The sequence below is a fragment of the Necator americanus genome, chromosome I, assembly GCF_031761385.1.
Source record: "Necator americanus strain Aroian chromosome I, whole genome shotgun sequence".
Taxonomy (NCBI): Eukaryota; Metazoa; Nematoda; class Chromadorea; order Rhabditida; family Ancylostomatidae; genus Necator; species Necator americanus.
The window spans coordinates 33,482,682-33,508,024 of record NC_087371.1 but is presented as its reverse complement, the minus strand read 5'-3'; the positions used below and the strand labels follow the sequence as shown (position 1 = coordinate 33,508,024).

Sequence of the window (25,343 nt, the reverse complement as noted above, 5' to 3'; positions counted from 1 at the left end):
ATTATCATTTTTTTACTTCTTATCTTTTAATTAAAAAAAATCAATGAAGAAGGAAGTATGAAATCTGATTGAAAGGCACGTAAAACTCGCAACTGAATATTCGTGTATGCGGATGCTATATATATATATATATATATATATATATATATATATTTGTACATGTGTTGTGAATTATTGTGCAGATTTCTAGGAGAAAAAAGCAGTAGCAATAGCAGAGTAAAACAAATATAGCAGTTGATAAACTGAACGAAAAACTAGTCTAGGAAATCTTTTTTGAAATCAGCACAAAATCTACAATGCGAATGGAGATGGAGATTCAACGGGGAGAGTGAGCACACGCATCGATCATGAGCGCACATTGCAAATCTTTCGAAGAGCGTCCAATCAAATTGAATTCCGTTTAGTTGCTTGAGAACGTTTTGTTCACACAAAAGAAGCAGCCAGATCGTCTTACTATATGAGGAACGTAATGTTTCCTCTGTTCATCCTAGGTGAAAACAGCACTTCGTCTCATCCTCTGGTTAACTCTGGCACATACCTTCCGTATTTCACATACCAAAACAACAGAATAAATGAGCTACTCGTTCAAGAAAGAAGCATTATAACACTTTGCAAGCAAAATACTTTAAGTAAAATCAGCATCTAGAGTTTAGAACATACACAGACAATTCAAAGAATTAAGAAAACCTCATTGGGTGGGATTCCGAATAAAAAAAAACATTAGCTAGTCATCCAGGATGTATTCTGCACTATATATGGTCGTAGTATGATATCTCTGTCCTCATTGCAGTTCGATATTGAAGCATAGATTAGCTTCATATAACATAAACAATATGAAACGCCTTCCTACACAACAATAACCATGACAGGATAAACCCCCTACACATCCCGATACCCTAAAACGATAACAAGATTTATTTGCAACAACAAACAATTCATGTCATCCAAATTTAACGCTTTCCTCCGACTCGGGGAGCGGCGGCCTTCACTGGCTTTGGTGGCTTCATCTTCTGTGGGACGGGCTTCTTCTCCTTAACATTAGTGATTTTTAGTGGTGGTTGATTTTTAGTTCAAAGGTTGATAGTGGCTGATTATTAGTTCAAAGAAACAAACATAAACAAACAGAAGTATCAATTTTCTGTGGGATTACTTCGACCACAAGCTCATAGCAGTTCAAAATGTGAAAAACTCACAAGTCTGAACTGCAGCGCAATATGGGAATAAGCAAGCCAGATAATGTAGCGCATTTTCGACACTCAATGCGCTATCGTAGCGAATCGAGCTCTAATAATGCGCAAATACAAATAGGAAGTGAAATTATGAATTAGGAAGTAAATCTGGCAAACTTTTATAATAAATTTCTCTAGAACCTTCAAATTCCGCTGACCTTATTCAAAGCGGCCTTGGCTGCTCTGGCTGCCTTGTTGGCTTCCTTGGCGGCTTTAGCTGCCTGCTCACGTTGTTGGCGTCGGAAATCGGAAGTCTGGTTACGTTTGGCGAGAATTGCTTCAAGAGACATTCCTGCTACTGCACGGTTAAGAGTTGTGGCAACTTTCTTAACCTTCTTCTTTTGGATATGCTCTTGTCCATGAGATCCCTACAAAAACAGTTGAATTAGCACAGCTGCAGCATATGCCATCAATGAGAGGTGGTGGACGCAACTGAGCGAGTCCTTCGCTGACACAAAGAGAAAAATGCAACTAAAAGCAACTACTTTTTCAAATGAAACACTAAGAAAACATAACCTTCTTGTGCTTTATACGATAGAGAACGGTCCAGCGAATATCCCTGGGACTGCGCTTTAGCTTGGTGGACCGAAAAGTTTTTGCAGAGAGGAAAATTTGGACCTGTAAACACAAAACGTAGATTATCTAGAAAGTCTGTTCTCCAAACATTCGATGAAGAAGGATAAAGTGTATGGTACTGATTAACAGTGCTCAAAATGTGCATTCGACTTCAATTCACATTCGTTTGAGCAGACATTTTTTTAGGCTCAATTCATAGATCCTAAGTGATGAAAAATTTCAGTTCGCCTAGGGCGTTCTAATGGTATCATATCATGAAATTGACGATATTCGGATATTCGAAGCATTAGTACAGCTAGGAATTTTTCAGGAATTGTTACAATTTTATGTGAACTGGTGGGTGTAGTGTAGCGGTTAGAGGTTCCGCTTCCTGCAGGATCGATCGGAGATTCGAATCCGCGCAATGCTCACCAAGCCTTTAATCCCTTCGGGGTCGATAAATTGGTACCCGACTTGTCTGGGAGGATAAAAACACTGACTTGAAACATCGGCTAGCCACCGCAAGTTGTACACGCCAGTTACACATTCGTAAACCTCAAATGATTCTGAATTGAAGTGAACGTGGGGCTAACGTTCACAATTCAATTCACAAAAGGATAAGGATAAAGGATAAAGTGTTTCTATTAACGCCAGACACTTTATCCTTATCCTTATGTGAATTGATGAAATCAATAAGAGTATGTATGACGAAAAATCAAAGTAAAAACTGAATTTAAAAAGGGGCTATATCCGAATATATATCGAACCCAATTATTCGCCAACTGCAAAGATGTTGGAAACCCCAATTTACAACGTAAATATAAATTAGAAAAACACTTCAAAATTCCCAGCAATAAAGAGACGCAGCCCACGATTTCTGGAGAGTAGAATGACATTGCATGGGCAGCTATTGAAGAGCATAAATAGCAAGAGCCTGTGCTCCGACCTTCTTCACTTTTGCACGGTTTTCGAAGGGACTCTTTCACTTTTGGACGGTTGGCTAACGGATCCTCATTACTTGAGCTGCACCTCATGAGCTAGGCCCGCTTCACTCGAGGAGGGTCCGGCTCCTACCTATCGCATCTGCATTGAAAAGTACATGCTTCAGCAGTATAGGAATATATCTCAAATGCTTTAGGGCTACTGATTTCCAATTTTCGATGCAAAACTGACAATACACTCTATTTAAATTCCGAAAGCTGCAAATAGAGGAAAAAGCTTACAAGGAAACAGGAGTCAAATGGTATCTATTGACGTAGCCTATATCTAGAGTATCTTCACATTAGAAAACTTGCTTCTAGGTGAAAAATGCACTGCTGGTGTTCCATTTTCATGTTTTTGAAAAGGCATATGCACGGAACAGCATAAAGAGGTTGATATAAACGCCCTTATGGTGGTATTTATGAGAGGAACAGAATAGTGTCACTATTAAAACAGAGAAACATACATAGAAAAGTTCAGCATTATCATTATCATTAGGATCGCTGTGCACAAATTTATAACAAAAGTCAAAAGAGTAACACGCGAATTTGCATGAGAAAAGCGAAAATAGGTCATATTGCATAATATTTGGAATATGAATCTGATCTTTGTTACAACCACAAGTATTCTGCGACATTTAATTGGAAAGAGTACCCAGAAATTTTCAACAATTAGGTATTCTACTAGCCTTGAATTTCTAGTCCTCTCAGAGACTTGCAATGCAAAAAGTTGAGTAGTTCTTGCGAAAAAGCTGATAAACAAAACGGTTTTTTGGGGTGACTATAACAATATCGTGGTCGCATTCATCTTTCACCCTGTAAAGAAAGTGTCTGACGGTAACCAATCCACCGATGATGCGCCAACACGTTCGACTTCTATTCGGAACCGTTGGAGATTTATAGACGCTCGTTCCCTATACAATCACTCGCGGGACATGCCAATAAATCAAGACAGTGTTCATATTCTCCCAGAAAGTTGTATCGATTTATCGACCCCTGAGGAGTGAAAGGCTTGGTTGCTTTAAAGGCATCACCCCACGAATCCGAGGTAATACGGATTTCAGGCGGAGTATTCGTATACAGGATCGTAGATTATGGAGAGAAGGGTGGGCTGCGGCTACGGATACGGCTTCGAGCGATCCGGCGCGCTATTTTCTACAAGGAGTTCGAATGGAGCGCGCCAACCTTGTGCACGCGCCGCATCTTCCGGACCGTTTTTTATGGCAATTGGGCAGAGATGGATGGAATCACCTCCCTCTCCATAATCTACTATCCCGTATAAGAATACTCCACCTGAAATCTGTACCACCTCAGATTCGTGGAGTGATGCCTTTAAGCAGGTTTCGAACGACAACGACTACGCACGCGTACGACTCGCAATATACTTTTCTGCTTTGAATGAATATTTTGCGTCAAATGACCGTATAACATCCTACACATAACGCTTCCCATCTATCCCACTAGTTTTCTAATTCTACTTATTATTAGGACCTAAGAAATAAATGCTCCCAAAAGTACGAAGTGTTCATGAATGATAGACAACAAAAATCGAAGTAGAGGCACAACATTTCATGGTGTATAAAAGGGAAAGCAGGATCCCCAAAAATATAGAAAAAAAAACGAAGAACAAAAAGTAAACCAATTGTTAGAATGATGTACCTTTCCATCGGGACGGACAACACGTTTTCCGTGTCCAGGGTAGATTTTGTATCCAGAGTAGATGCAGGTCTCCAACTTCATGGTTGGTAGCGCCCCTGTTCGATATCACTGTAATTGGTATACCCAATAAAACTGCGGTAGAAATTAACATGATAGTAAATAAGCGAGAATCTAGCGAAGAAGTAAGGGAAAAGCTCAACATCCAACGGCCGTGAAGCTGCAAGGGTCGCGGGAGGTTAGAACCCATCCACCCGTTAGGAAGAGAAAACAACCACAACGGACTTCATACGCAAACTTCACTACATAAGTTATTTGAAAGATTACTTACACAAACTAAAATCCAGATGGTCAAAATTTTTAGGAGGAAGAGACAAAAATAGATATATTTGCTCCCGCACAATTAGGGGCTGCTACGCAGTCTGATGGGGACTTTCTGTGCAGGACCCGTGAAAAACCCAAGCCCTGATGGATTTCTTCCTAAAACCCAGCTCATAAATGTGTATATGTGTATTCTCCTTACTCAGAAACTAAGTTAAGCAAAGGCAAGATACACTAAATTCAAGTTGATAACGAAACAGTGAGATTATTTCCAAATACCTGAAGGAACCCTGAGGAATCTAAGCACTATTCGTGGTCGAGTGGATAGTGTTCGCGACTCATCGTTTAGTTGTAATGTCTAACAAAGTAATCGTCTTCTGAACAGGAAATGCCTAAAAGTGTCGTTTTTGACTTAGGATTTGAAAACTCATGTGTCTTCGGTGAGGAGTTCCACGCAGTTTGATTGAATACGGTAGCTCCATTTCTGTCGGGATTTTGCGACTTTCCAATTCCATAGGTTCCATCCTAAATTTTGTTTTTGAAGTCGTGTCGTTTTTCTTCATGATGTGGTCATTGGATGCTCTCCAAACAACTCTCTCAAATGATCTGTTGTTGGCTATTTTCTTATCTATTCTGCTTCCTACATTCGAATTTGAAATAACTGTTTTTTTCCTAGAACTTGCGGTCAGGATGCTGATTCCTAGCAAGAACAGAAAGGCAATATACGAATACCTCTTCAACGAGGGAGTCGCAGTCGCTAAGAAGGATTTCAACCTTAAACAGCACCCTAATATTCCTGGTGTTACCAATCTTGAGGTGATCAAGGCATTGAAAGTAAGTATCTGCTTTCTTTACTATATTTTGACAAGCATTCCCGTTTCATGTAGCTTCTAACACATCAGTCACTTTTTTAAAGTTGTACTTTATTGTTTTTTCTTATTCTAGAGAACTGACCTGAGTGTTTTTTGTTATGTTCAGAGTCTTGCTTCTCGTGAACTTGTCAAAGAGCAATTCGCTTGGCGACACTACTACTGGTACTTGACCGATGAGGGTATTGCTCATTTGAGGGAGGTTCTGAACCTACCTGCTGAGATCGTTCCTTCTACAGTGAAGAGTAAACCAAGAGAGGTTCGCGCTGCTGCAATCGAACGCATTCCCCGTCCAGGTAAGTGATCCTAGAGATCATGCTTTACATTGTTTCTCTATTGCTTTCATTTCCCGTTTCTTCATCATTATTATTTTAATCTGCAAAAATTGTCTTTCTGTGTTGGTTTGTTGGAGTTCAAAACAGTGTCATTTCGAGTTCCACCTGGAAACAAAGCAAAGCGCACTCGTTCATTTATTTGTGCAAACTCTCTAGAATGAGTGAGATTCAAAATTATTTGCGCTTTGGTCCTTTACCAAAGTCTTCGTTTTCTCGTGACTTTTATTAACTTTACAAGAGATACGAGAGGATCTTTTATAAATGTGATCACTGTGCAATACAACTGTTTATGGGTAGATTGGGATAGGAAAACTCGAGATTTTTCGACAGGACTGGATTGGATTACGACGTAGAAATATGTCGAAAGCCTATGTCGAAAGCCTCGAAATTCGTATGTGATGACGAGAAAGAACACTCAAGTGGGCAGTTTCTTCGCTGATGAAATGAATGAATGAATGTTACTCGAACTACTGAACATATTGTGATGTCGCTTGCTTCGAAACTACTTTTACTTTACTACAAAAAAAAATTCTAATAAAAAGAGGCGAGGTTAGGTTCTCTACTCTTTCAGAGGGTTTCGTTACCATTGATGAAACAAGGGAAGATAGTAATCATTATAGGTGATCCAAGTAATTGGTAGGATCATCTTCTTTTATTTCCCCTTTTCCCAAATTGAATTTGCTTCATATGGTCTTCATTTGATCGAAATTGTTTCGGTTAAAAGTTTTAAGACTGGGGTGAGGTAAAGATTTGGATGCAGTTGACGCCCTGGACACGTTTTATTCACATCATTGTGTGAAGCATTTTTGGTAATGTTGTAATGTTAATTCATTTCGACACAAAGATTTGCGCATTACATACAGCGCATGCTACATGAATATCGAACTCAACACTTTTCACAAGCTTGAAGTCATGAAATCACAGAGTACTTTATTCTCACGACAGTACCGTACTTAGCAATGTTGTAATTTTGTTCACTTTAGCAGAGGTTCTGTTTATCTATGTGTTTTCTGTCTTCGTGACCTTCTCTTTGTATATATCTAATGGAGATCTGCAAGAAACAAATTTTGAGCTCAGTTCAATACATCTGTGTGAAATCTCTAATAAACGAGAAAAGTTTTTCGTCGTAGGTTCGCGCCTGCATAATTCCAAGGTAGTTGTTTTTTAAATAAATGAATTTTGGGTTTACTTTTGAAGTTCAGGCTTCTCCTCATTTATTTATCATTGGCAGACTAATTATTCAGTGATTTCTGGGGAATTGCCGTTAATTGTTTTTTCTGTAGATTAAGTCAATAACTACAGCTTTCTACACTTATAGACATTTCAAAGTTATTAAAATTCTTAACAATTCATCAATAGTAGATTATGGGTATGAGCTCAATTCACTCTAATCGCCCTGTGAAATACGTAGGGATCTTCCTTAGTTCCTACGAGGCACGTTAGAGCGCTCTTTTTTGTACACGCCCCGGTTCTCTCGGCCGTCTATTCATTGGTTTTCTTTGAATAGACCGCCGAGGAGACCTCACTGACTTTCGACTACTCGTTTGATGCGGCGCGTCTCCACGTACCTCGTAGAAACAAAGGACATTTAACACGCTGTTTTTCAGAACGACTAAGGGAAATTGAGCGATGTTACCCTCATACTCCTAATCTACATCCCAGATCTCTTTATTTGGGCACACACCCAAACATTAGTTTCGTGGTTTTATGTTACCTGCTTGCGTTTAAAGTGAGTTGCGAAGCTTCATCTCGCAAACCTGAGACCATAACGATGATTCGTTTAATGCGTCTATGAAAATCATAAAGTAATATTGCACTGTTTAAGTACGTCTTAAGGTCCTGACGAATAATTCGCTACCTGGCATTGCAATAGTGTTAGTAGTGAACTCATTTTCGGTCTCCGTAGAACATTTTGTTTGACCTTCTGCAACTGCTCCCCATTATTTCATTCGTAACAATAAAAACAATAAAAACCTTCCACCTACTGGATATTTCTTTTCGATGAATCAGGTAACTTGAGCAAAATATCGATGGAATTATTACATCATGTATGAGAATTCATGTATTTATGTAAATATTCTCCACGGTGTCACTCATGTGTGCAAAATCGCAGCAATTTTCAGCTCCCGGTAAAGAAGGAGATCGCGAAGCTTATAGAATTGCCGAGAAAGTCACTGAAGCTGGACCAGGATCGGCTATGCCCTACCGCGCTGGTTTTGGAAGGGGTGCTCCACCTCCACAGTGAAATGTTGATTTATTGTTTGAATAAAACTGTTATTGTTTTGTTCTCGTGCAGTAAAGAAAACACTGGTTCTATCCGCATGTGATGGATTACTGTAATGTGTGCTAAATAATAAAGTGTAAAATTTGGAAAAGCTTGGTCATGCAGTTGACAAACCTAAATGGAATAAAAGAACTGGAAAACTGGAAATTTGCTTGTTAGAAAACCGGTCCCGCTCATCCTTCGTTAAGGGTTCGTATTATGCCACCACCTCGACAAAGAAAACATGTGAACCCTAGTCCACCTGTGCAACTTGTTGGTCCGCAGCCTGCGGCTGGGTAAGTAATTAAATCTTATTGCCTTGAGAATATTTTAGAGGATAAAGTTTCTGGCGTTAATCAATCCGCTTGGGATCCGCCGCCACGTTCACTTCAACTCAGAATCGTTTGGGGTTTACGAACGTGTAATTGGCCTATACAATGACTTGCGGTGGCTAGCCTATGTGTCAAGTCAGTGTTTTTATCCTCCCAGACAAAACTGACACCTATTTATCGACTCCGGAGGGATGGAAGGCTCGGTGAGCACTAATGCGGATTCGAACCTCCGATCGATCATGCAGGAAGCGGAACCTCTAGCCGCTACACAACACCCGCCCTTTGAATATATCTTACCAGCAAATATTGTTGGAGGGAAACAAACATTATGGAACATTAGAATCGGCTGCTAAATCTGTAGGTCAAATAGTATAGGTATAGAACATGGTCAAATAGTAAATAGTAGGCGGAATACTTGTGAAGGTATTGATCTTGACAAATGTGATATGATCTTTACACGTTACTGAGAGTAACAACCACATACTACAGTCTAAAGATGTTTGGTGGAAATGTGTAGTGTGTCCAACGCGCTGTTTTCTGAGTGGTGGTCATTGCTATCGTTTTGGTCGATTCAACTGATTCATATTATAATACAGAACTTGACAAACTCCAAACTTTCTCTATTGTACGTGCTCTTTCTACGATATGGAACACTTATGTTTCATGACCTTATAATGGAAATGTCGTTTATAATGGAGAATAACTTTCTCTTTATTGCACACGTTCGTATTCTTTAGATTTGTTTCACAACTAGATTGATTTTTTAATTGATTAAATTTAAAAGAAACATGAAGTGCAACTTTTCTTCTGAAAATATGAAAATATGGATTTGCCACGTAACTGGGTTTCGCAATAGATCTTCTAAATGTAGTTTCAAAACAACATGAAGCATCACGATCGATTGCGAAGGGACCATCGCGGATTACTGCGAAGAACGGTGTGAGTGAGAGTCTCCCTAGATTCTAACCGCTACGCTCCGCCACACAGCGCAACCGCGTACGCAATTGCACAGCGCATTTTGTTGTTTTGACCCTACTATACATTCTTGAACGAACTCTTTAACGACTATTACACATTTCTGTTATCACATAATTCGTTAATCTAGTAGAAATAACACTATTTTGCAGCAGTTCATCGACGGCCGACGAAAGCTCGGCCTCAATAACTGGCGTTACAGTATCTGTGCATCCTATCTGGCCAGACATGCAATTCACTCAGGGTGAACTATTTTTCGAGTGCACATTGTTTCTCTATTCGGTTTTGGCGTTATTTCTACAATACCTCAACATCTACAAGACACTGTGGTGGTTGCCGAAATCATACTGGCACTATTCTATGGTTAGTTATTAAATTCTCATTTGTTCGTTCTCTAAGTGGGATTAGTTCGCAATGAGACATCCATTTACGTATTAAGTGGCATATCTGTTGTACTCTATTTTCATTTTACGGACCTTCTATCTGTTACGAAGCACTTTCAGAAGTTCCACTTGATCAATCCATATTTCTTGTCTTGTGTGGGTCTTTTGCTTGGCTGGCGCGTTACGAAGTGCTTTTGGAAGACCGTAAGTGCTGCACTGACATTTAATATTCTTGTTCCAGTTGAAGTCTTAGGGAGCCTTGGTTTCCCATCACTATTGCCTCAGAAATATATACTGTCCTGGATTGTTTGCGAGATCTTCAGATCGTTTATAAGTGAAGATATGCAGAGGATTTGGTCACGCTTGGCTATCACAATACTGGAAACTGTTGCTTAAAGGTAACATACCACGAATCTGACGCGGTGAGGTTGTCCGCGGAAAAAAAAAACTAGAGATGGGGTTGCAGATTGCGGGATCCGGGGTTGTTCCGCTCGTCCGTTCTTTATCGTCGCGGTGAGGGATCGTAAGAAACGCGATCGAAGACGTGATTTTTCAGGACGATTTCAGTTGCACCGTGCCACCCTTGTGCACGACCGCATATAAGTACAAGAGCTCTAGGATTAATTTAAGATCTTGATTAGTAAAACCCAAATGGGCTGCTGAGGGGACTGGAATGTGTGCATAGATGAGCGTTCTAACGTACATCGTAGGAACTAAAGCGGTTCGTGGTATGCAGCCTTTAAAGAAACAGCCTTGCCATCAAAGTTTTTTTACGATTTATGTCAGAGTTGCACCTGTACGTTCGATAGCGGTGCTTTTAATATGATACATTTGTCATTTGTCATTTGTATCCATCGTATACAGAAAATAGCAATTTGTCTTTCTAGATTACTGAGCTTGTTGCAACGATTGCTATTGACAAATCCACTTTCGTTCAGTCGACTCTTACTGTGATAGAATATGCTATTGTAAAGACGCCTCTAATGACGCTCATTATTACTAGTTTTTTGTTTAGGTGAACTTTTCCGTTTCTGTTTTCCTTGCAAATTTTGCACAGATTGACTCACCACAGGTTTCCTTTTCAGCTTTTCTAGAATTTGTCATGACTTTCCGTTCAATTCGGTGATGTATTTTTTCCATCCGTGAGTTCATTCATTTATTGAATCGAGAGGTAGTTGTTGTAGTGGTATATCTTTAGAGTGATTCTGTACGTTGTGGTTTTCTACAGTGAGTTAGTGGGAAAATGGAGAAGGTTCAGGAAGGCGTTCACTGAATGGTGGAATAATGAAATCGACATTGCACAGGTATTTATGATAACACACTTAAATTTAAACAATCAACAAATTAGGTAATCATAACTTCGTTTTGTGAACATTCGAACTAATTCAGTTATATGTTTAAAGTGCCAAATTCCAGCTTGTTGACCGGTCTATTGAGCCGCCGCCAGCACAGCTTGACCTTGATTCTGTGCTTCATATGTGTAGTTCAAATCCAGGTATCTTTATGTTTTTGCGACCATTAATGGCTTAATTTTTTATGGTTCGAAAGTAAGTTTATTGAGATGCAAAATATACATGCATTTCGTTCCGTATATGCAACTTTTCAAGTTCTGTGAATATGAAATTTGCTATCCTTTTCTTCGACATGTTGTCCGTTTCGAATTTTTTTCCTGAGTGCATCCTCAATCTTGTCTTGATCTTCTGAACCGTTCATGTCATTTAGAAGGACAGTGTGTTTTTTTTTTCTCTATATGGAATGAATAACACAGCAGACTGACTTTACTGACTCAACTACTTCCAGTTCTCATATATTGTACTTCCCATGCAATTTCTCTCTCTCTTCTACCTTTAAAACTTTCTTCTGTTCATCGTATACCACAGTGAATTCTTTATGTTTCAGTGCAAATTCGTGAGGAAGTATCGTTGTTGCTTGAGGATATGTATTTGAGGCTGAAACGTAGTCTTTTCGCTGGAGTGTCGACAGCGTTTTTATCTATTTTCCTTCCTTGCGTCTTTGTTCCGGTTTGTTTCAAGGCCTTTTTGTACACTATATTTGTCTGGTATTTGATTTTTCGTTAATAATCCCTAAAATAATAAATAAATAAATTAACTTTTCATGAGAAAGATTTCCTTTCGAAACTTCGGCGTGAACTAAAGTAAAACATCGTGCTTATTTGTTTTATTCATCTGTCTTTTTTTTTGAAGAAATTCCCAGAAGGAGAAAAATACGAATCTTAAAACCATGAAATATTTAAAAACTAAGAAATATGTTTTTGTGGATGTTAAACTTATTTACTTCGGCCAATACTCATTCCAGTACAAAACGTCTTTGGGAGTACCCCAAAAAGTACTTGTGGATGAAGCCTGGGAATCGGAATTATGCATTGTTGTTGCGTTTACAGCATTCTCTTTGTACATCACCTACCTGATGCCATTGAATTACTTGGATTTACTGCACAGGTAATCTTTATGGAAGTTGAGACGATTTCGAGCAAAACAAGTATGATAAAGGGCTCATTTGCGACAGAACTAAAAATTTGTGGTCTAAATAAAAGTTAAAACTGCTTGTAAAGTAGCCTGTCAAAGGGAGACCAGTAAGATTTAAGTAGCAGTTCAAGGATTCGTGGAGTTTTAGATCATGCTGTATATGCATTTGCTTTTGACTTTGCGAGAGAAATAAGGTGCACAGTCTTTGAAGTTTTGAGAAGTAGAATTTGAAGTAGGCAACGTTGGCAGAATAGATAGTGGTGCTAGCATCGAAAGACTGGCTGAGAAAGCCACACGCTCTCACTTCCAGTGCGCTCTATGGAGAGAGACAACCCCAGTCGAATCCAACACATTGTACGGCGCGCTGTCCAGGCTGCACTGGAGAGGGGGCACCGTAGTTGAAACCTTGATATTACTACAGGGCCTTTCATAAGACCCAGTGACCAATTTTTGCGGACCCTTGCTGGAGCAAGGGTAAAAGTTGAGTGGGACCGTTGAGTCGTGAATAGATGTATTCAATACGACTGGACTTTGTATTATTGTTTCTGGAAGTTTTTTTGATACGTATATTGTCCTTTTTTTTAAAAATAAATGATGGCACATCATCATTTCAGAAGTGCTGTTCACCTGGGAACATGGGATCAAATCGAAGGACCTAAGGTTGGTCAAACTGGCCAGGCGAAGTGAGTTATCTAACGTACATAAGAGTACATACCTGCACACATACAGAACGAAACAGAACTAAAACCTTAAGTGAAGTGTTCTCGTTCCTTTTTTTTGAAGTTAAAGCGCATTGCCGCTATAGAAATGATTTAAAACTGGTGAAAGGACCTCATTTGGATCTATTTTTACTTTTTTGGTGTTTTAGTTGGGCACCTTCACCTTGGGTTGCGCAGTGCCTCTATACTGAAGGAGAGGCAGTCCAAATGCCCGACGGACGCTGTTTTAGGGCACGCGGATCGCCGTCGTTGAAGACAGTAGCAGCAGAACCTGGATGTCCGGAACATGACAAATTCTATGTATGTGTCGCTCTTTTATATGCTACTCGTAAATTCCTTTTACACTACATTAACTGTGAACACCAACCATATTCTTGCACAAGTCTCTGTTTTCTGTAGTTTTAATGAAATTAGAGGGATTCCAGATGTTTTGCGGACGACCGTGCACCCTTATCAATGGAATGTGCATATTCGAAGGGGCTCTAATAGTGGCCCAGTTTTGGATGCTCGTATTGACAACTGACTGGCAACATATTGTCACCTTAGTTCTGTTAATGTTTGCCAACTATCTGCTGTTGGCCAAGTTGTTCAAAGATAAGGTGAGACATGCTAAAGATGCATTTTTTTCGATTGGTACTGTTGCATACATTAAGCACTGTAATTCTGGACAGAATGCATTTCCATTTCGAAACCATTGATCTCAGGTCATTCTTGGTCGTATCTATGAGCCATCACCGGAAGACTTGGCGCTAATCCAACAAATCCAACAAGAGAATCGTATGGCTCACTAATTTTTTTTATTGGAGCGCATGTTAAAGCACACCCGTTATCAAGTAAATAAGTTCAAATAACTCGGAGTCATTCACTTATTTTTGGATTTTTTCTTTCTGTACATAATCTTGCCGAAACGTTGTTAATCTTTTCGATATTGGTTGGGCATTGTGTCTGTAAATAAACCTCATGATATGATCAATGTGTTTTGTGGATTAATGCTTTCTCCATTTTATGCTTCTCTTTCAATTGAATTTCAAAATCTAAACTGTTGAATTTCTTGGAACCATCCATTGCTCAGGCGTACTCGACTCGGAAATAAAATAGCAAGCAGAGGCTGATTATAAAAGCTGACGTCTTTTCGTTCGTTGATCGATCAATGGAAGGGGCACCACCTTTTTCATGGATAGCACATCCCGTAAAAGTTCAGCTTGTGAATGGTGGACGTGAACGATCTGTGGAAGGCAATTTGTACACGGTAGACCCTGTAACTGGAAGCATAGTGGTACTGCAGTTTCATAATGAAAGTGAGTTCTCAGTTGATTTTCGAGGAACTGGGGAGGAAAAATGAACGTATAAACTACATGACGCTACAGTTTTGCCAATAAATCTAATATACAAACATAATTGAAGTCTCATTGTTCCTCATGCTTTCTATTTTGGATTTTCGACACTTGATGTTCAAGTATCCCAAATGATAGTACCAATAAATCGTCGTCGTCAGAGGTTCACGAATTGAAGGACTGAACTGTTGACAGGAACAATTTTCTTAGTGCTTCAATGCAATCAGAAACTTGAGGACTCCTGCAGATCTTCTTTTCTAGTCAACCTTGTAACTGTGTCAAAAGCGTCCCACTACATAAACTGTTTATCGCTTTTTGAAGCCAATAAACAGACGGCAAAAAGTTTGATATAAAAGATAGTGGAGACGAATGTTCGAGTTCAGATAGAGAGTAGTCATTTATTTTTTAGTGAGAAAACTTTAAAATTTCTGTTTTAATTTGTCAGAAAGGATTTTGCAGAGCCCTGGCAGCTTTCTTGGATTCCGCGCGAAGGGTACACATCTGTTCAATTGTTGGAAGAATCATCGCCGTACTGTCAGCAGCACAGTGTTGAGCTCTCGGACATGATGGCCCACATGTTTGGGATGAGGAAAGTAGACGATTTTGATGTCGACGAGCTCAAACAAAGGTTTGACAATACCTCAACAGTCTAATTCGAATCCATTTCAGGCTCAGTCATTAGTTAGAGATTTATAGTACTCATTTAGGTTTGATCGAAACCCTTTATTATATCGTATTGAAAATATTAGAGCTGGTAGAATAGATGAATGCATAATTTGTTGGAAGAAAAACTGGGATTTAGTCGCGAACGTCTTCTGTCTTGGCTGAGAACCAATCACGTCGACGTAAAGGAGTGCGACGACAACTCGTTGTTGATTTTTGGAGCCGCTCGCATTCATCCTCCGTATACTGAAGACCACTGCACCTGTGACAATGCTATTGTGTTGAAAAGATTACGTGCTTTAGTTGGAAAAGTCCCTCAGTAACTTCTTTCGTCCCCGCCATATGTGTATATGTACAACTGTATCTTCATATATTTTCACATGTGTATAGCTTCATTCTGCCTTATTTTTCAAAACAGAGACGCATCTACTCTGTAGGCTCGGTAAGAAATGAAATTAGTTTGAGGTAGAGATTGGCTCGCATTGAGTGCAAAACTCATTGTATTCGAGGTCCGCTTCAAACTGTCCTATTTTTGCAATGTCCAGTCTACCGTATCCACACTGCACTCATCAGTTCTACGAGGGTTCTAGAAGAGTGATAGTCTTTTTTTTGAAAATGGCAAAAACCTTTAAAAGATTTCGCAACATCCTCTCCGACTATTTCCACTTAATTCATTACTTTGTGAGCTAAAAACTATCCAATACGAAAATCCGTTTCTTTTTCACCTTACCCGACCAATTTGACAGCTTAACTGTCTTCTGCTCTACAGTATGCTGGGCATATAACTGATGATTTCGTGAAATATGAATAAAAACGATTTATGAGAAGTGTTCACACCATACTTAATTGTTTACTGCAAGATTTCTCTTACTTCTGAGCCCAGTGCTGACTTAGATACGTGCAGCGATTAAATAAGTCTCTGAAGAACGAAGTGTCACACGTGTAATTGGTTGGGCACTGGTTGGGCCAAGTACTCCTCTTAATGTCCATCGATTTTTCAAAAGTGGACGATTTTTTGAAATTTACGCGAAAAGAACGTCTTACTCACTGTTAGTGACTTCACTGCACCAGCGACAAGTAACAGCACAACGAACGTCAACATCTAAATGTTTTTTATATGGTTCAGATTCAAACCATATTTTCTTTTTTCAATTTTTGGTATTGATTTTTGTGAAAAGTTATCATCCAGATATAGCGGAACTCAAGAAGCGAATGTGAAATAATGAGGACTTAATGATATTTTGTCACATATTGTGAACTTTTTCCTGTAGTAAATTGAATTGAGAGAAGGCTACATACAGAAGATTCTAAAAAAAATTTCCGAACATATTCACAAGGAAACTATGGTAAAGCCAGCATTTATAATTCTCGTAAGTGTTGAGTTTCGAGGAGGTCGTGAAGAGGAATGAACGAGTAGTTTTAAACGTTTGGCTTAACGCACTGGTTTTTTATTTATGGTTTTATCAAATAAATTCCCTGATATGCAAACAGATTATTATCTAGCAAAGATAATAACGGAATGATCGAATCTGGGTAGGCACCTCATCGATGAATTTTTTCATCTAACGTCGAAGTTGATCCCTTCTGCCGGTGGAGTGGAAGAGTGGATATTTGTGTCAGTTTTCACGCAGAGCCGATTCTATTTCTTTTCTACTACCTTACTCATTATTTCAAACGATTAGGCATCCTGAATACTGAATGCCTAACTGAATACTGCTCGTCGAGTCGGTTCTGTCAGCGTTGTTCGTTGTTTTCCATATGCAAGCCTACTGACATTCCAAATTTCTCTCCGCAGAAGGATCCGTAGGTATTCGACATCACTATTATGATTTCGAGATTGTCCGTTTGTTGGATCTGATTCGGTTGATCGATGAAGGTTTTAAAAGCTTGTTTGGGAAGTTAAAGTGAATAAAGGATGAAGTGTCTGGCGTTAATCAATTCGCTTGGGGCCCGCCACCACGTTCACTTCAGTTCAGAATCGTTTTGAGGTTTACGAACGTTTAACTGGCCCAAACAATGACTTGAGGTGGCTAGCCGATGTGCCAAGTCAGTTTTTTATCGGGATGAAATGCTTGGTGAGCATTAGGGCGGATTCAAACCTCCGATCGATCATGTAGGAAGCGGAACCTCTAACCGTTTCACTGCACATGCCCTCATAATATGACAAATGTGCTTAGTGTGATCCTAGTGAATTGAATTCTAGAACCTTCTGAACTGTTAAATTACTTAGAACCATCTCTTCCACAAGTGTGCTGGACTCAGAAATAAATTAGCGAACAGAAGCTGATTAAACTCTGAGGTATAGTCGTTCGCTGATATATCAGTGGAAGGGGCACCACCTTTTTCGTGTATAACACATCCCCAGGGCTGGTGCAGTGTAGCGGTTAGAGGTTCCGCTTCCTGCACGATTAATTGGAGGTTCGAGTCCGCCCTAGTGCCCACCAAGCCTTTTATCCCTCCGGGGTCGATAAATTGGTACCAGACTTGTCTGGGAGGATAAAAACACTGACTTGACACATCGCCTAGCCACCGCAAGTGATTGTATGGGCCAGTTACACGTTCATAAACCTCAAAACGATTCTAAATTGAAGTGAACGTGGGGACGCAACCCAAGCGGATTGATTAACGCCGAAAACTTTAAAAGTTTATTATTTATCCTTTAATATATCCCTCAAAAGTTTATCTTGTGAATGGTGGACATGAAGCATCTGTGGAAGAAAATTTGTACAAGACAGACCCTGCAGGTAGAAACATGGTACGGTTTCACAATGAAAGTGAGTTCTCAGTTGGTTCCCAGGGAACTGAAGAGGACAACGGAAAACAGAGCATAAATCCTCCGCATACTGAGAACCACAGTACCTGTGACAATGCTACTGTAACAATGCATTGAAAAGATTACGTGCTTTAGTTGGAAAAGTGTCTCAGTAATTTCTTTCGTCTCTGCCTTATGTGTCCAGTCTATAGTATTCACACCACAGACATCAGTTCTACGAGGTCTGTAGAAGCATAATACCTTTTTGTTAAGAAAGGCGACTATCTTTTAAAGATTTCACGGCTCTCTAACTATACCACCATTACCACTCAACTCATTGTTTTGAGAGCTGTCTACAATCCAGGAAGGAATTCCGTTCTTTCCCCTTATCTGCCCAATTTGATAGCTTAACTGTCTTCTGCTCTACAGTATGCTGGGCATATAACTGATGATTACGTGAAATATGAATAAAACCGACATACGAGAAGTCCTCACACCATACTTGCTTGACTGTTTGCAACAAAATTTTTCTTGCTTATGAGCCTAATGCGATACGTGGATACGTGCGGCAATAAAGGCAATGAAGGAAGAACGAAGTGTCACACGTGTAGTTCCGATCCGTATAGTTAATCATTGTGGCGTGAGTGGCGTGCACAAAAGTGTTCGGAGCTGCTTTTTCTCCTTGTTTCTTCTTGGTGGTTTCTTTGTCTAAATCCTCGCTTAATTGTGCACGGTTAGTCCTGAGAAGAACTTCGTTTTTGTTATTTTTATTTCGTTTGTTTCACTGCCAAGAGAGTCTTCTGCGATTTAAGCTTCCAAGAATTGAATCTCTACTTTTTTTCCTTTAATTCACATGAATAAGACTTCTTCATAGTCGTGTTTGTAGCGGAATCTGTGTTCATACACAATAACGCGGAAGGTACTGTGAAGATATCAAAATCAAACTATTTAAACAGAAGAGACCTCCCGACAGAATTATAATAAATTTGAAGAAAATTTGTGTTTGTAAAATTGTATCCGTCTATAATATAACATGTCATCCACAACCTAAAATTTACGAAACCCGTCCAATATCTGAACGGATTTTCCCATTTCTAGGTCTGGGAGATAATTTGAATTGTGCAATTATGCATTAATTTGAATTATTTGTTATTATAATTACACGAAAAGAGAAGGAAAAGCTATAAGAAGAAAAAAAACCTATCAATACTGTTACTAACTCGTTGGGTTTTCGTTTTTTTTCGGTTTTTAGTCCTTATAGGGTTCTGGACATTTCGTGCACACTTGAAAATTTGTGCTCCGTGGCTTCTACACAATTTGTCCTTTAGTCAGTTTTGAACAATGTTTTTCTGTAAGCTATAGCTTTAGGAAGACATCTGACAGCTGAGATGTTTTTGAACGTTGTTTGTTTTATGATAGATAACATCCTTTTCCTTCAATGGAATGCGACATATCGACATATCAGTTGTTTCTAAGGGAACACACAATATTTGTCTTATTTACAGCACCACATTTCATGAGATGAGTGAAATATTAGTGACAACTGTTTGGAAAGGCGGGCTATTTTTTTGAAATTCCCTGAATAATAAGCTTTTGAAACAGAGCTGTAAATAATAATAGTTCCGAAATTTTAATACGGAGGAAATTCTTGCAGAGATTTTGCATGATATACCATCTCACTTATCGAACACTCATCATTTTATGGAAAATGGAGAATAGAAAACTGCACCAGGTGCAGTGTAGCGGTTAGAGGTTCCGTTGCCTGCACGATCGATCGGAAGTTCGAATCCGCCCCAGTGCTCACCAAGCCTTTCATCCCATCGGGGTCGATAAATTGGTACCAGACTTGTCTGGGAGGATAAAAACACTGACTTGACAAATCGTCTAGCCACCGCAAGTGATTGTATGGGCCAGTTACACGTTCGTAAACCTCAAACGATTCTGAATTGAAGTGAACGTGCGGGCGCATCCCAAGCGGATTGATTAATGCCAGAAACCTTATCCTTTATCCTTTATCCACTAGGGCATTGCGACCGCAAAGAGATACGTGAACAATTACAAGGTGGCGAAGACTTTATTTGAAATTGAGGGGAAAAGACTAGTTATTGTTTCGCACTCTCATAAGTCCTGTCACGACTGATGTTTCGATTCCACAGTGGTTAACTCCACGAAGGAAACGCACATATCCTAAATTTTACTAATTTACGAGTTTTAATTGCTGAATTTTAACAAACCGCAGCACATACCTTCGTCTCCCCAGTCAATGTTCCAAGAATTAGCAATCAACCAATATTTTAGACCATTATGCACTCCCCAACCAATAATTTTGACCGAATGAATGCCTTTCGGCTGAACTCCATTGCTCTGAAATTATGAAGGCTCGATCGAAGTTGCATTTGAAGTTATATAGTATTTTAGTTTTATTTTAAATTTTAGACCAATTAAAAAAGTTTTCTTACAACTTTATGTTATGTTAAAGACCAAACCACATATACTCCTTCCTTGTAGTGCTCGAAGTCACCATACACGCTGAATGATCCCACTACAGGTCCATTTGTGAAAATTTCTTGCATGATTTGTGTCTCAGTGTTAGGTATGTGGTAAGTAGCCTTCCCTAGAATTGATATATTTGTGATATTGTCACATATTTATTTATTTATTTACTTTCCTTGCAGCCACGTAATTAAATGTGGTTGTTATCTCTAGGTGGTGGCTCTGCTCGAACTAAACGCTATGATGAGTCTGACTATAGGCCTTAGTAGCGTGCGAGGTACATTACTTACACTGTTATACGGCCCATGTCCCCCAAGCATTGCAAAAAAAAGTGCTGTCCTCTAGTGCAGAGCCTATACTCTCATAGTTCAAAATCCTGGGGAGAAATTGAGTCTTTGAAAAAGAAATATTCATTTCATAACGCTGAACTGCGAGTCGTTATTGGGTTGGGGTTTAGTTCGAGTAGGACAACCCGCTCTGTCCAGACAGCTGCGATATCTGCACGCACCGTTTGCTGCATTGCAGGAAATATCGGAGGACGAGGAACCTCCGACAGGAATCAAGGTGAACGAACAACCAACTGAACTTGTGGAGGAGTTCTTTTATGTGGGCTGCATATTGAAAAATGAGGACAGCTTCGAAAGAGGTATGCAGGAAAGATGCGCTGAGTCCAGTTCTGCATTCAACACTTCAACGAAAATCCTATTTTTGACCTCCTTGCCAACGAAGTAAGCTTCGAGTCTACCTATCTGCAATTCGCTCCATCAAGATGTAAGGATCGGAACGATATGCAGCACCGTCGATGGTGGTGGAGAACTTTGACTTCCTAAAAAATGAGGGGGGGGGACGGAATATGCTTGAACTGGTGCTTGGCTACGTTTGGCCGGTGGGATCCCATAATGAAAAACTTTATTTAGAAGTGAATATGGTGCTACAGCAGATAACTTGAGGAAAACATCAAGATCTTGCTTAGCCCTCTAAAGTAGTCGCAGAAAACCGTCTTTGCATCTATGATCACATTATAATGAGTCGTTTCACTTGAAGAGCACTTGAACCAATCGCCGCGTCAAGTATTTTTGAGGATGCTCCCGGACCTAAACTGGAAAACGCCACCTAGACGTTCTGGAAAGTTCTGGACGTAGTGGTGAAGGAAGGAACAGCCTGCTGATGCCACGTTTTCTCAAATATCAAATATATTTGTGGGAAACATGGTATCAGTAAGCTGGTTCAAGTGAGACGTAACGCTTCGCAGAAGAGGGTCACCAACATATGGAGAGATCCTATGCGAGTTTTGCCGCAGGATCAAACAGGTTGGGCTCAAATATATTTGATGGCGAGGCACCTCGGTGACGTTGCGGATAAGCCGAGTTCAGCCACAACAACATCCGTCCGGCGTCTAAGTCGATCAACTAAATCATGGATTTTCCGAAATATTCATCAACATACCACATGCTGTTTTGAAGAATGTCACGAGTTTGGTGCATTCAAGTAAATTAAAGAAAAAAATGAATACTGTCAGTAAAGCATGAGGTATGTCTTTCATCGTTATAAAGAATCCTCTCCTGTGTTCTGAGATTTGAGCTCTTTCCTTTTCATCATTTTCCAAATAACAGAAATCGGGACGAATATGGTGGTTAGGAAGGTTTTGTTGATCTACGTAGGCGGAGATAGCTTTATATTTTCTTTTTACCTTTTTTTTTTGTTTGGTTGACGACTTATTTGTTACTCGAACACGTTTCTAGTGTCCGGATAGCTTCTTCAACTCACCGTAAATTTTATCGTCTTCGTAGATCACATTATACTTCAGTTGACACATTCTCCGACATTTTGGAGTGGGCCATTTCCCCTCTGGACAAGGTCCGAAATTGTTCTGGTTTCGGTGCTGACCACATGGATAGAAGGCGTATGGTTTGCACACGTTCTTTGAAAAAAAATCGTTGTGAGGTCACAGGGTTCAGTCGTTTCGTGTTCGTTGAGATTGATAGGTTTGTAAAGAGATTGCTACAAACCTACTGGCTCTCTGTAGGGTCCTCCAGTGCATACACCTTCCGTTTGCGCGAAAACGAACGCCGAAAACGCACTACCTCCATAACATCTAGATAGAAAAAAGTTTTCATATGGAATAAAAATTCAGTTCAAAGTGTTTATTACCCCCGTCCACAGTTCTTGCAACATGATAGAATATCCGTTGCAGAAACCCATGACTAAAATTTGGATTATAAATAACAGTTCTGCTGAACGTCCTGAAAATCTGCAGAAATACGTCTGAAATATTAGGAACCTGTATTGTGCCGTTCGACTGTATGCATAAACGATCTGACATTACCGACGCCGATGATACTGCCCAACATGATCCTGAAAAAATTCGCGAACTGTGTTTTAATATTTACTGCCTAGGTATCCATTTTAAATTTGAGTAGATCGAGTAAGGAGGAATTGCGTGTAAGAAATGGCATTCAGTGGTGACAACGTCTCTAAAAATCCGGAAAAATCATCATGGTGGGTTCAAGACCCGAGCAGATTTCCATGTACGTAGATGACTTCACATAAATATCGCCGACAAGCATAAGGTGAGGAATCTAACGATCATGCGAAATTCGAGATTGAGATCTCGGAATTTTTATATACCGATCCTAACAATACTTAAGAAAAATCCCTTAATTTAATGCTGATAACTGAAAGACAAAACTAGCGACAAAATTGCTGCGAAAAAAAAAGCACAAAACACAAAAAGAAAACAAAACAAAAGGTTTGCTTTCATATTCGTGCGTGCTAACGTGTGTACTTATTTTGAGACGTTCGACCGCGACGCATCCCTCCCGCTAGCATGCGTTCTGTGCGAGGAGTTGCCGTGTGGTCACTCAGATCATTAGTATCTCTGCCTGGTCAACATGATTTATCAACGTACCACAATTGGACTGATCGCGAATTGTCCTTATTGATCTGCAGTTTGGCCATTTCTCCCTTGCGTCGAAGCTGAAATTCGAAGGATGCAATAATTCTCCTAATTCTATCGCACGTCTGCGCAAAATTTTTAGTTTTCATCGCATTTACGTTTCTGGGAGTTCGATGTTTAAATCTACGTCCTTCACCACATAATTTTGGTTCGGTTTCGTCACAAACTCGGAACTCATCACAGTTTTGGCATACTGTTCAGCCAGTGGTGAATATTCAGCCTGCAAAACTTTTTTAAATTTTGAATTTTTTAGGAAGAATACAGATGATCTCCTATGCTTTACACAACAGAAGATTTGGTACTTCATCCATACCCTGTAGAAGGATTGATGCTGATTAATGTAGTCAACGTAGGCCTGTCCTGTCAGTTTTGTGGCATATTCCGGCACTGCTTTGGCGAGATACTCCTCTTAATGTTCACCGATTATTCAAAAGTGGACGATTTTTTGAAATTTACGCGATAAGAACGTCTTACCCACTGTTAGTGACTTCACTGCACCAGCGACAACTAACAGCACAACGAACGTCAACATCTAAATATTTTGTGTATGGTTCACATTCAAATTATATCTTCTTTTTTTCTATTTTAGGTATTGATTATAGTTAAAAGGATATCGTCCAGAAATAGCGGAGCTCTAGAAGCAGAAGCAAAATAATAAAGAATTAACGATTTTTTGTCACAAATTGTGAACTTTTTTAAGTAGCAAATTGAATTGAGTGAGGACTACATGCAAAAGATTCAGGAAAAATTCTGAACGTACTCGTAAAGAAAGGTATGTAAGGCTAGCACTTACACTTCTCTTTAATGTTGGGTTCTGAAGGGGTTGTGAAGAAAAATGAACGAATAGGTTTCCACTTGTTTTATAGCGCACTGATTTTTCATTTGTGGTGGTTTTATCAAGAAAATTCTCTGATGTGCAAACAGATTATTATCTAGCAAAGATAATAACAGAATGATCGAATCTGGATAGGCACCTCATCGATGACTTTTTTCCCGCCAAAGTCGTCGGTGTTTATTCTCCCTCACTGGTGAGGTGGACAAATGGATATCTGAGGGGACGCAGCGTCGGTTGATAACACTGATGTTTATCGATTTTGATCCAGCAGGGCGCCAAAGATGGGCAATAATCACCGGAGCAGCAAGGAAGTCGTTCTTTCCTCTAATATATACAGCTGCAACTTCGATTGTACCAGGAATGACTTGCTGTCTTGTTTGGATTCCTTGTCCCTTTTTGTCATCATTTACCAGGTGGATTTACGTGGCATGTCAGTCTTCACACAAAAATTGATTCTATTTCTACCATTCTACTCATTATTTCGAATGATTTCGCGTTTTGAATGGCTATCCGTTGTCTCCGTTCAGCTAGCGTTGCTGCGGTTGCTCTCCATGCGCGAGACGACTGGAATTCCAAATTTCTCTCCGCAGACGGCTCCTTAAAGGCATCACCCCACGAATCTGAGGTGGTACGGATTTTAGGTGGAGTATTCGTATACGGGATGGGAGACTACGGAGAAGGGGGTGATTCCGTTCATTTCTTCCTAATTGCCGTAAAAAACGGCCCGGAAGATACGGCTTCAGGCGTACTGGCGCACTATTTTCTGCAAGGAGTTCGACTGGAGCGCGCCAGCCTTGTGCGGCGCCGCATCTTCCGGGCCGTCTTTTACGCCAATTAGGAAGAAATGGACGGAATCACCCTCCTCTCCATAGTCTCCCATCCCGCATACGAATACTCCACCTGAAATCTGCACCACCTCAGATTCGTGGGGTGATGCCTTTAAATGATCGGCACCACTACTGAGCATAAAGGATAAGGTGACTGGCCTTTATCAGTCCGCCTGCATTGCGCTACTATGTCCTCTTTAATTCAGGATTGATTGAGGTTTAGGAACGTATAACCGGGTGATTTTGATCCAGCAGGGTGCTAAAAATGGGCGATAACCACAGCAGCAAGAAAGTCGTTCTGTCCTCTGATATATACTACTGCATTGCTTGAGTAAATAAACCTCACAACATCACCAGTATGATTAGTGTGATCCTACTGG

At 39.9% G+C, this 25,343-nt stretch overlaps 4 protein-coding genes across 7 annotated transcripts; 2 read left to right on the top strand and 2 right to left on the bottom strand.

The window, feature by feature from the left end:
* Positions 1–950: 950 nt before the first annotated feature.
* On the bottom strand, positions 951–4,504 carry RB195_007674 (uncharacterized protein; the record flags this gene model as incomplete). Its single annotated transcript, XM_013445639.2, has 4 exons — positions 951–1,031; positions 1,388–1,597; positions 1,746–1,847; positions 4,424–4,504. The coding sequence occupies 4 exons, from the start codon at positions 4,502–4,504 to the stop codon at positions 951–953; spliced, it is 474 nt and encodes a 157-aa protein (XP_013301093.1).
* A 927-nt stretch (positions 4,505–5,431) lies between these two features.
* Positions 5,432–13,894, top strand: RB195_007673 (uncharacterized protein; the record flags this gene model as incomplete). 3 transcript variants are annotated; one of them, XM_064181427.1, is made up of 17 exons in its annotated part: positions 5,432–5,575; positions 5,720–5,792; positions 5,850–5,906; positions 8,069–8,186; positions 8,418–8,504; positions 9,668–9,878; positions 10,019–10,102; positions 10,786–10,913; positions 10,984–11,040; positions 11,097–11,202; positions 11,315–11,393; positions 11,798–11,919; positions 12,215–12,357; positions 12,999–13,067; positions 13,253–13,403; positions 13,529–13,702; positions 13,808–13,894. In XM_064181427.1, 17 exons carry the CDS (start codon positions 5,432–5,434, stop codon positions 13,892–13,894), a joined length of 1,890 nt encoding a protein of 629 aa, XP_064038216.1. The 3 variants fall into 3 exon arrangements, with proteins under 3 accessions (XP_064038216.1, XP_013301092.1, XP_064038217.1); XM_064181426.1 differs by lacking the exons at positions 5,432–5,575; positions 5,720–5,792; positions 5,850–5,906; positions 8,069–8,186 and having other exon boundaries at positions 8,428–8,504; XM_013445638.2 differs by lacking the exons at positions 8,418–8,504; positions 9,668–9,878; positions 10,019–10,102; ... (8 more) ...; positions 13,529–13,702; positions 13,808–13,894 and having other exon boundaries at positions 5,720–5,906; positions 8,069–8,190.
* A 359-nt stretch (positions 13,895–14,253) lies between these two features.
* RB195_007672 (uncharacterized protein) lies at positions 14,254–15,423 on the top strand (the record flags this gene model as incomplete). 2 transcript variants are annotated; one of them, XM_013445636.2, is made up of 3 exons in its annotated part: positions 14,254–14,401; positions 14,897–15,065; positions 15,240–15,423. In XM_013445636.2, 3 exons carry the CDS (start codon positions 14,254–14,256, stop codon positions 15,421–15,423), a joined length of 501 nt encoding a protein of 166 aa, XP_013301090.2. The 2 variants fall into 2 exon arrangements, with proteins under 2 accessions (XP_013301090.2, XP_064038215.1); XM_064181425.1 differs by having other exon boundaries at positions 15,145–15,265.
* Positions 15,424–19,950: 4,527 nt separating this feature from the next.
* RB195_007671 (uncharacterized protein) lies at positions 19,951–23,833 on the bottom strand (the record flags this gene model as incomplete). Its single annotated transcript, XM_064181424.1, has 11 exons — positions 19,951–20,039; positions 20,099–20,216; positions 20,339–20,466; positions 22,113–22,266; positions 22,359–22,440; positions 22,497–22,549; positions 22,627–22,700; positions 23,254–23,321; positions 23,400–23,521; positions 23,615–23,709; positions 23,776–23,833. The coding sequence occupies 11 exons, from the start codon at positions 23,831–23,833 to the stop codon at positions 19,951–19,953; spliced, it is 1,041 nt and encodes a 346-aa protein (XP_064038214.1).
* Positions 23,834–25,343: the final 1,510 nt, after the last annotated feature.